This window comes from Daucus carota, chromosome 7 (genome assembly GCF_001625215.2).
Source record: "Daucus carota subsp. sativus chromosome 7, DH1 v3.0, whole genome shotgun sequence".
Lineage (NCBI taxonomy): Eukaryota > Viridiplantae > Streptophyta > Magnoliopsida > Apiales > Apiaceae > Daucus > Daucus carota.
In genome coordinates, this window is record NC_030387.2 from 35,922,116 (window position 1) to 35,934,277 (window position 12,162).

At 33.0% G+C, this 12,162-nt stretch overlaps 1 protein-coding gene across 1 annotated transcript; it reads right to left on the reverse strand.

Annotated features, from left to right (window-relative positions):
• Window positions 1-5,532: 5,532 nt before the first annotated feature.
• On the reverse strand, window positions 5,533-11,159 carry LOC135148005 (flocculation protein FLO11-like). The gene is made up of 4 exons (XM_064082106.1): window positions 10,833-11,159; window positions 9,291-10,379; window positions 8,172-8,675; window positions 5,533-5,544 (listed from the first exon to the last, which is right to left on the reverse strand). The coding sequence occupies exons 1-4, from the start codon at window positions 11,157-11,159 to the stop codon at window positions 5,533-5,535; spliced, it is 1,932 nt and encodes a 643-aa protein (XP_063938176.1).
• Between the last annotated feature and the right edge of the window lie 1,003 nt (window positions 11,160-12,162).

Consider the following 12,162-nt stretch of genomic DNA (forward strand, 5'->3'; position numbering starts at 1 on the left):
TTTGTTTGTCAAATTTTGAATAAAAATTATAATACTTATAGGCTATTATAAAAATATATTTAATTCATCTTAAAATATTTTTAATTTAATAACTTATAAGTCACGTTCACATATAACATAATCCATTTCATTACATTAAGCAATAAGTCATTTTTTTAAATTGAGCTAAACGACCTTGTTATATTAAAAAAAATTCTATATTAAAATGTAGAACTTTTTCTATTTGTATTATAGTATTAAATGAAGGATGGAACAAAAGAAAATGCAGGTGTAACAATGCTTGGTACATGATTATGATTGATTGATTTTTAGCTTTATTTCTTTGTCCGAGCGATAATAAGTTGGCCTATGCTTTGTCAACTTACATGCCAATTTTAGTTGATATGTGAGTTGAGGGGACCATCAATAATAATACTAGTACTAGTAATTAATTACATTACTACCATATTACTATATCTTAACCGTTATATAGCGATGAGTTCAGTTATCAGCAGAAAAAATGTGTACAGTTTCCTTTTGAATTTTGAGGTTTATCATTTTTAGGGTATTTTGAACGTCAGGTAGAATTAAGGAATGCAATGGTTATTTTAAAAGGTGTTGAAAGATTGATTTATCATCAAGTGAGAATATGATTTTCTTACAAACAAAAACACATACAGTATATTTGAATTCTGATTCCCTGTTTTCTTTTCTTTTCTTTTTTAAATAAATTCTGATTCCCTGTTAACCGGATTCATTAATTTCGAATCAAACATCTTTTTAGTACGAAAGACGAGTTATTTTGGAACTGTGATGTTTTTATATTTTAAAAAAAATGCCTATAATTTCTTTCTATGATTGCATAGTTAAATTTATACACACAATTGTTAAATGATTGAAGAGGTCTCTCAGACTTGATTTGATACGAGGATATGAGCTGCAAATTTTCCTTAACAAGAACAGGCCCAACAACGTATCATAAAAGCATATACACGCGTGTAGGTCCATTGCACGTCCTTGACATCTAAGTGAACAGACGCAAATTCGCAATACCCAAACTACCCTTTTAACTATTTTTACCGAACTCAAGAGATTTACTGTACGTGGACAATTTAGCAGAGGCGAATGTCACTTTCAAGTAGGGCTGTCAAACGGATAATTCGAATACGGATCTGCCTGTATCCGGATCCGAATCCGAATCCGAAAATCAATATCCGTATCCGGATCCGAATCCGAAATTTTTTAAATGATGATATCCGAATCCGGATCCGACGGATACTATCCGGATTCGGATAATATCCGGATCCGAATCTGTTATTTAATCAGAATTTTTATTTTTCTATTAAAATTTCTAAAAAATCATAAAAAAATAGTACAAATTATAAATTAGTTTTTAAAAACTGAGTAAAAAAATTAAAATCATTAAAAAAGGTTTATATTAATTCAAAAATTAATTCTTATTTATCTTTCAATATAAATTTGTTATCTTTAAAATATTAAACTCAAATAAAATTATGATATATGTCTATAATATTTTAAAATTATACAAAATTTATATAAATATATTATTTTTTGTATAGATATATAAATACACACATTATATAGCTATTGAATAATAATAATAATAATAATATTTAATATTTAATATCATATATATTTAATTTCGGATTCGGATATTATCGGATACGAATAGGCCTATATCCGTATCCGTATCCGGAATTGTCGGATTCGGATGCGGATAATATTCGTTTTGTCTCGGATACGGATAATATCCGCTTTATCTCGGATACGAATGCGAATTTTTCGGACGGATATCGGATTTTTCGGACATTTTTTACAGCCCTACTTTCAAGCTCTGCTGCTGGATGTTGTCATGTGATTGTCCAGCAGACAGCTAATGCAAGGAGTAATTAAAATCCACCTAACTACTTGTGAACGATACTCCTTCCGTCCGACCAGATTTTTTACAATTTGTTTTTTAGACGCTCCATCCAATTAACTTTCTCAAAATAGTTAATGGGTCCTACTATTTTATCACTTTTTCTTCTTTTTCACACTATTTTTACTCAATTATCTCTCTCTCATACTATTAAAAATTAATAGGTCCCACCACTTCACTCACTTTTCTTCCTCTTTTCCACTATTTTATACATATTTGTTAACCATCGTACCCAAACAAATGTAAACAATTGGGTGGGACCGTGGGAGTATTCGTTAACACTGACGAGAATCAACCACCTTGGGCAGAAATTAGATGACCCAGGTTTCTTTATTTGACTATATACGATAAGAGTCTGAATTTGTGTGTGAGGTTTTAATTTCGATTAAAATGATAACACCGAGGTTTTTCTCTGAGGAAAAAACAGCCTCACATATATTGTGATTGTTTGTTTTCTCTCTTCTGTCAAATAATTTGAATGGACAAATATTTGCTCAGTCGACTACAGTGGACCTTAGGTTCCCTTTGTAACACATGATTTGCTCGTTTTTCACTCTCAGCTGTAAGGTGTTGAACGGGATTATTAGGTGATAATTCAACATACTCGTGCGGTGATGTTAAAACTATGTTGTAGGTTTTTTTTAGAGTCCGGGTCTCTCCTATATTAGTAACAGAAAAATATTAGACTTTATTATGATATTTTTCAGCGGAAAATCATTTTATCGTAATTCGTAAGACTTCGCGTTCAACTTTTTTTTTTTTGTTAAATATGTGTCGATGTGTTGTGACCTATTGCTTTTTTTTTTTTAATGCTAAGTTATAGGTTACTTTTAACTTTTTTGCTAAGTTGTGGTTTACTTTTAAATTGCTTTACATTTCTGACAAAATATGCAAAGAAATGTTGAATTCATGTTGGTCTGCAAATTATCCGAATTTGTTTTCTTATGGATTAGGCACACTGATCCGTTGATCTCGTTGGTTTGCGTTCAGGTCTTGGGCCGAATCACGTTCACGCCTGGAATCCTCACAAAGCCCATTATTGATTAACGCCTTTTCTTTAGAAAGTTAGTGATCGCGCAATTCGTAACATGTATTCTATTTCAAACTTTGAATTTCAAATTTAAGATATCATTTTGAATTTATAATTTTACACTAGATTTTGAATATCTTAGATTTCAAATAAAATACAAATCCAGTCGTTTTTATGTATTCAAACATGTCATCTGATCAAAGATAAAATTCAAGTTTACAAATTGGTCATAAATGAAACTAAAGCCACCTTGGAAAATTCATAAAAATATTTATTTTTCAAATTTATTTATAAAAATACGATCAAAATTACATACTCAATTGTAATGTTGGTTGAAGACAATTGTTTTTCGGATGATTACATCTGCTCATGATTACATCGTATTTATGGGGGAAAAATGTTACAATTAGAGTACTTTTGAAAGTATCCTTATTATTTTTGGTATACTTTGGTTCGATCATTTTATTTAAACCTGTATACTATAAATTAATGTGTGATTCATTCCTCATGTTTAAAGAAAATTCTCATAAAATATATATACTTAATTTCTCTCATTTTTGAATATTGATAATCCATCATAAGATTTGGTATTCATATTTAATTTAAGATGAACTGATGCGCGTAGGATTATGATTTGTCGTCAAAGTGAGATGATTTTGTGTTGCGAATAAAAGAACTGTGAGTTTTTTTTTTTTGAGAATGAAAGAATTGTGAGTTATTCTCGATGTTCACAATTTTGGATCTCTTTAATGTATATATGCATCTTATATATAGAGATATCAAGTTATATGTGATTGTTGGAGGTTGGAAAGCTTACGGCATGTATTCTATTGGGATTTTAATAGATTGTTTTTTGTCTATCAATTTTAATGCATTGTATGTCATTTTGATGCGGATTTTTGATAAATTGTCGCAGAGTTGATACTTGATAGGATTTAAACAAAATATTTCAAAATCTCATGGATTTTGGTGTGATTTCAAAAAATTTAAAATACACCGAAGAATACCACAAAATTCATCATTTTATAAAATTCAAAAATCTCCATCAGCATTTGAATACCATCAGATTTTAATGGGTTTTAAACAATCCTAATTGAATATCATTGGATTTTAAAGTATAATTTAAAATCCCAATTGAATATCCCAAAAATTTAATGGATTTCAAACAATCCCAATTTCCTCAGATTCCATGAATGAAGAAAAATGCTTTAAAATCTCAATCTAACATACTCCTCTTAAACTCAATAGAGATAAGTTTCTGGGAGATAGACATACTGTAACATCTCATATCGGTTAGAGTATTTAGACCTTGAGTAAGGCCATCTCCAGCAGTGGTGATCCAAAAATCCAAATTTAGATCACCAACTGATCTAAATCCTGATCTAAATTTCTGATCCATTCCAGCAGTGTGATCCAAATTTTGATCCAAATTATTATTTTCATATTATATTACATGAATATTATATTAAACTATTTATTCTTAAGTTTAATATTTAATAATTTGTAACTATTTATATTATAATTGTCAATTTTATTTTATGGATTTAATGTACTTTTATTTAAATTTTAATGAAATATTTTTTTCCATATTATTATAAGATATATTCTAAATATAATGTTATTAATTATTAATTACATATTATATTAATTAGATAATTAAAATAGCACAAATCAATTTTAAATTCAATAAATTGAAATTATACAAATAACAAAATCATTATTATATTATTAAACCAAGTGATCCAAATTTGGATCAGTGAACAGTGGTGATCCAAATTTGGATCAGTACTATTCACTGATCCAAATTTGGGGCAGGATTTGGATCACTGCAGTAGCAGAATTTGGGGTAATCTGCCCCAAATTTGGATCTTTGGATCACTGCTGGGTTTGCCCTAAATAACTATTATATACCAATTTGCTAGCATTTTTGATCGACCTGTGATGATCTCACATGTTTACATCTCAAACCCACAACTAGATATACACTGCACCTAACAACCCACCACATACCTTCAACAAAACCATCTTGTTGCGAAAATTTTACAATACAACGTAGCTCTTTCTATCTTTCATCATTCTTTAACTGAATTCCCTGAAGCGCCTCCTTACTTCACATGCAAAGCGTACAAGAGGCACATCAGCAAGAAACTAAATATATAAATTTAATAATATGTAATTTTTAAAATTAATTATAATATACATATTTATTTATTTGTTTGATGAACTGAATCAAAAATAATTTTGAAATTAAGCAATTTATTTTTCCAACAAAAATAACAACGACAAACTCTTAGGCCAGGAAAGGAAAGGTGATTACTAGGGGTGATCGCGGTGCGGGCGGTGCGGTTTTTTGTTAAAACCGCGAACCAAACCGCGTATGCGGTTTGGTTGAAAACTCAAACCGCAACCGCACCACGCTAGCATAAAAACCGCGTAAACCGCACCACAAAAATGCGGTGCGGTGCGGTGCGGTTTGTGCGCTTAAGAATAAAATTTTTTGGTTGAAGTTCGAAATAAAATTTAAATATACAATAATTAAAATCTTTTCTTGTAATGAATTTATATGATATTTATCATTTTAAAACTACAACAACCACTAAAAAACACAAACAAAAGTGTAAATATGATAATAAATATGAGTACTAACTACAAAGAGACATATTATAATAATATAATCATTTCATACAAATTTGATATAATAGTAATGCGAGATTGATTATATAATATTTAACTATTATTTGAAGAGATTTAACAAATATATATAACATAATTATAAATAATATATATATATATATATATATATATATATATATATATATATATATATAGGGTTGCACTCCACACAGAACACTTTAAAAAAAGAACAACACAGAACACTAGCATGACACTTTTTCTTTCATAAAAAATGATTTGTCATGATTATAATTACATAGTTAAGCACTAACTAAACTTAATATATGAAATTTAACATCCAAATCTATCCAAATTATTACTATGAAATATTATAGAATCCAGAACAGAATCCAAAACAGAATCCAGAATAGAATCATGTATATATTCTTTACATGATTAATATCACATAGAATCATGGTATTTATAATCTATTATTGTTGTAAAACATGCTAGATACTATTATTATTCATTATAAATGGTTAATTAGCTTAAAGTTAGAATTTAATTCAAGTTTTAGATGAGATTCTATGTTCGATTCCAAAGTGTTCTTCTTTGTTCTTCTTTTAAGGGTGTTCTGTTTTGAGCAATGCCCTATATATATATATATATATATATATATATATATATATATATATATAGGGTCCTACTCTTGTACAAACCATCTTAGCGTACAAACTACAAACTAAAATTAAAAACTCTCTAAATCAAATCGAAATATAGCACATATGGTATGGAAATTGATCGTTGCGAGATGAACAAAAATACAGTGAAGTCGGATTTCAAAAAAAATTCACCGATTAACGGGAAAATTCAAATTAAAAACGGAGGGGAATCTGCGGATCATGTGTGACAGGGTGTATATTAACTGGTGTGTGGTTGCCCCTGCGGGGCCATTGGATTAGAATCATCCAAGGGCTTATATTGAGTTTGTAGTTTGTACACTAACTTAGTTTTGTGAATTTTTTTTGAAATCCGACTTCACTGTATTTTTGTTCATCTCGCAACGATCAATTTCCATACCATATGTGCTATATTTCGATTTGATTTAGAGAGTTTTTAATTTTAGTTTGTAGTTTGTACGCTAAGATGGTTTGTACAAGAGTAGGACCCTATATATATATCGGGAAGTGCTCAAATACAAACTAAGTTAGTGTTAGGCCGAATAAACTCACTATATATAATAATATAGTGAACACAATCCAAGACAAACACAAGTATAAGAGAATAACTCAATAAACTCTTATTCACAAATCTCAGTAGTTTACAAATAATCTCTTAGTGATTTATATCTTTTCACTAAGAGCTGCTAGGTTACACGAATGATATTCAATTGATAACTCATCTAGAGTAAACCCTAAGCTGTGTTTATATACACAGTTACATTATATCTACTGATTGATTTATAATTATCTGCTTCCTAAAATAATCTAATCAGTAGCTATCCTTCTGCTGTCCTGATCTGCACAATCTCTCTTGATCTTTATCTTCCTTATTTAGTCAGATATGCTCCTGAAAATCAGCCGCTTGCAAACTCTGATCATCGCTTAAACTCTGATCCAGCTGTCAGTCGTTAAACTCTGATTTCCAGCTAAACTCTGATATTTGCTTCTGCACACTAAACAAGTTAGATACCTGTGACATCATCAAATATGTAACAATCTCCCCCAACTTGTGCATTAGACAGAATGAACAAGTTCTATATATTTACTGATGATGTCAAAAACAATCAAGGACAAATGCATGAAGTAACTAATCTGCATAAATAAATTAACACTTACAGAGTAGGCAGAACTAATTACAACTTACAGAACATAGCAGAACTAATTATCCAATCAGTCTATATCCATAGCTCTCCTTAACAAACTTGGTAATCAGATCTTCTTCAATTTGTTTCAGAGTTTGTATCATTTGAGCTTTGACAGTCTTTAACTCTTCATCTTCATCTCCTGTCTGGTATATAGCTGATCTCAAGGCATTAGCCTTGCTTCTCTTCATTGCTTCTCCAAGCTGAATGACTCTAGGCCTGTCTGCTTCATTATTATAACCCAAGATTCTGGTGTTTGCAATAGTCTCCATCACAGAACTATTCTTTTCCATGCTAATTTCAGAACCATCATCTTGAGCTATTTGTGGAATATATTCATCATCAGACTTTATTCCATGTAATCTTCTCTTTTCACTAATTGTTTTCTTCATCAGATCTGACCACCTCTGAGTTGCTTCATTCTTGATCTCCAACATATAGTGAAAATGTTCCAGCTCTCTCAGAGATTTCAGCAATAAATCAGCTTCTGATATTCTATACACTCTGCCAGATTCTAGAAATATAGCAATCTTTTCTTTATCTTCTGGCCCATCATGAGTGTCCATCAGAATCTGTACTGACTCAACTTTGTCAAGATCCTTCTGTGTAACAGCTTCTCCTACTTTTTCAGTCAGAGGATAAGGATCTCTGAAAGTAGTTGCTGAGCCTGTTTGAATCTTTTCTTTTCTGTGACCAAGACCAGTTGTGTCATAAGCTTCTTTCCCTCTGGTGCCATGAGTTCTTACTCTGGTGAGCATTGGGCTTTCCTTGTATAAATTTGTACCAAGACTCCCATATAAACTCTTTTTCTTCTGATCATCTTGAGTCTCTTCAGAGTTTAACTTCAACCAAGAAGCTTTAGTATCTTCAATCTTTTCTTCAGTTATTGGAGCTTTAACTTGAGCATTGTCAGAGGTTAAAGTTATCTCAGGAATTGATTTGGATTCACCTTTTCTTCTTCTGACCAGTCCAACTTCCTTTTCTTCTGGTTGCTCAGATACATTTGCCATTACATGCACACTCTTGCTCAGTTTGACCATCCTCTTTGTAGGATTCTCTGGTGCTAATGTAATTACTGATTTCTTTGGCATAGTAGAAACTGAAGGAACTATATCAACTGGTTTCTTACCTTTGTCTTTTGAGTCAGACTCAGGCAGAGTTTGAGTTTGAGATCTGGTTCTTGGTCTATTGATGTCAGTGTAATTCACCTCACTTATTACTATTCCCTTTTGCTTTGGAATCTTCTGTTTCTGAGAGGAATCAGTAATCTGTCTTTGCTCATCAGATTTTGTTTTGCTGATCTTCTTCTTCTCAGCAGCCAATCTTTCTTCTTCAAGTCTGATGGCCTCAATATCTACTCCTGGATTTTCTTTTTCAAAGATTTTCCTTGCCATGGCTTCATCAATTGCTTGCAAGGAAGGAGATTTATAGAAGAGAGTGGTTTCTTTGCCTCTGAACTTCAGAGTTTGACAAAATTTCTGAGACTCAGGGTCTCCAGCTTCAATCAGCTTTTCAGCTTCAGCAACCAATTTTTCTTTCTTCTTTTCCACTTCAGAGTTCACAAGATCTATCTCTTTAGATATAGCATCTGAATCTCTGACTGCTTTACTTATACTCTGAGCTTGAGTTACAACAGTCAATTCCATAGATTTGTGTTTTTGAGATTCTCTGGGTGGTATCTCAGAGCTTGCTGCTTCTCTACTGTTCTTCTTTGTTTCTTTAATCTGCAGCAGCTTTTGCTGTTTGTTCATCTCCCCTTTTTCTTCCTTATCATCATCTGGCTTTTTCCTTTTTATTTGCTGATCAGGTTTGCATTTGTCTTTGGATGTTTTCTCCCCCTTTTTGACATCAGCAGAGGTGAGAACCTGTACCAGCTGTGCCACAGAAGCACTCAAATCTGCCAGAGTATAATTCATTGAAGCCTGAGTTGCTTCAATAGAGGTAAGTCTGTCTTCAACAGAAGGTGATGTGATTCTGCACATCCTGTTATTATAAGACAAGTGGCAAATATTCCTTCTGACAGGCTCAGAGAATGGAATTGGAGAACTTGGAACTGCAGGAGCTATAAAAGGAGTGGATTCCCTGACTGGTGATAGTGCCTTAACTGGGGAATCAGCCCTTTCTGGTGTAGTTTCTCTGACTGGCTCAGAGATTATTGAGTGTAGACCAGGAGCTTGAATGGGGGTTGATGTGACTTCTGTGCCTTCATCATCATCAATGTCTGCAAGAAAAATACTCAGAGTATGTGACTCTAGAGCTTCAGTAGCTGCCTCAGAGTTTTCTGCCATGGGAATCTCCTGAGCAGGAGCTGCAACAATATCATCAGGTTGAACCATAGAATCTTGGATTAACTGGAGGACCATTTCTATTTGTGCATCCTCTGATTTACTAGGAGCATCAGAGGGTTTTTCTGATATATCAGTATCAGCTGCAACTTTCTCTTTAACAGACTTTGTTCCTTCAGGCTGATCATTGTGATCAGAGGTGGACTCTGACAGTTGTTTGTCAGCTGCAGCAGTATCAAGTGGCATTGCAGAAATAGGCTCAATCAATAGTGGCTCTGCAGATTGATCAGAGAATGGAATCAAAGCTTGTTCAGGATCCTCTGATTGTGGTGGTTCCACAGTCAGATCAGTAATAGAGGTTGGCTTTATTTTCTTTCTCAGTCTCTTTGCCGGTGGAGGAGGAGGAATGTCTTCTTCTGATTCAGAATCTGAAATTTTCTGTAGGAATCTTCTTTTTCTGGGAGGAGGGGAGGGTTTGGTTGGGGATTTGGTAGATCTAAGTATCCTTTTTGGTGAAGATTTTTCAACTGGTCCTTGTTGAGAAGAACCAGAGGTTGGTTTGGGATCAGATTTTGCTATTGGTTCATGAGCAGGAGATGGAGGCTGTGGGATATTCTCATCAGAGAATAAGGCTTCATACTTGTCAGGTAAAGCTATCTTCAGTTTATCCTGTACAGTCACAGGAATAGCAAATACAGGTACAGTATTCTTCTTACAATCCTTCTTAATCAGATCAGTAAAAGCTCTTTTGGTGATCTTAAATGGGAGTTCATTTCCATTTTCAGGAAGGGGCACATCAGGGAAGCAGTAAGAAAATATGAGCTGACAAAATCTTGAATAATAGACAATATTCATATTTTCTTTTCTCCTATCACCAATAAATCTCAATATAGATGTGGCAATATCAAATTTGAGATTGTGGATTAGAAAATACCCAATCTGCTGACTGAAGATGGGAATGGCATCAAAGTTGCTGCATTTGTTACCAAAAGCCCTGGTTATGCAGTCATAGAAGAAGCTCCACTCCTTGCAGAGGTGTGGACGCTTAAGTTCCCCCATTTTGTCTGTGCTTGCAGAATACCCAAGAAAGATCATCATGTCACGCAAAGTCTGAGTGGGTACTGAAGCATCATATTTCTTTTCTTCAGGAAGATGAAGAGTCTTCCTAATGGTTGCTGGTGAGATAGCATACTCTTGGCCTTCATAATTGCAGGTGAGAGATGGAGAACCATTTTCACCTCCATCATCGTAATTTGCTGATCTCCAGAGGGTGAGAACTTGAGAAGGAGAGATTAGCTCTGGCTGAGTCAGAGCATACATCAGCTCACTGTGAGCCAAGAAATCTTGAATAAGATGAAACTCCTTGGGTGCTTCATCGTTGTCCAGAATGGCTGAGTAGTTGTTGGTGACAAACTTTGCTCCATTGAACTCGAAAGCAGTTGTCGACATGATTTCTGAAAAGAAAATGAGAGTTTGAGGTTATGCAGGTATGTTGTTTGACAAAATGTTTGAGAGAAAATGAGAAGAGGGTTTGAGAGAGAGAGAGTAAAAATCGTGTGTGAAAAGTGAAGAGTTAAAAATTCAAAATCGATATATATACGAGTGTATATACGAAAATTTGATTTCTGCGTTAGTGGGGCACGTGGCAGGTTCTGAACGGAAAAAAAACTTGGTAGTGGAGAAGTAATAATGAGTGGCGTGTGAATCTGAACAATTGTGCACCATTTACCAATAAAACACAATTATTTACCGTGTTTTTCTCCACTCAGGAATACAAATGGTTTTTCTACCGTTTGATAATAAAAACTAATATTATCTTGACCAAAATATTTATTTTAACTCGGACTTCGATCAGAAGCTGACCATTGACCAGAGTTTAAATAAATGACTTATAAAATGACAAATCAAAGAGTGATCATAGAATCTTGTAATGATGAGAGATAAATATTCAAGGTCTAAATGACACTTGCTCCTCAGAGTTTGCAAATATTTATTGAACTCTAGTCAAAAATTACTCGAAGCCACGAAAAATTGTTAATCACAGAAGTGGGGTGAGGTGTGTGTTAACATGAATATTCTAATGTCACAGAGATTGTCAAATTTCTCAAATAATATTAAAAAGAATCAGATATTTAGAAACTGTTTTAATCATCTCATAAGCCGAGTTTCTTACAATACGGATCAGAGTATACAATTTCTTCTCTTTTGAACAACATTTGTCTTTTGAAAGGGAACTTCTCATGGTAAGTGAGTCATAACCTTTATCAGACTTTTGTTTGCTCAGAGTATTTCTCCAGTAATCAGAGAATGTGAAAAGTCCCCAAAAATTAACTTAATTTTCGATGCATTTGCTTAATACCAGCAGTGCACTTGGATCTTTCCTTTCACAAATTTTCTAAGATCTCAAAGGAGTACCTGAGACTATTTCTTTTGTTTTTCTTTTGATTTTCTT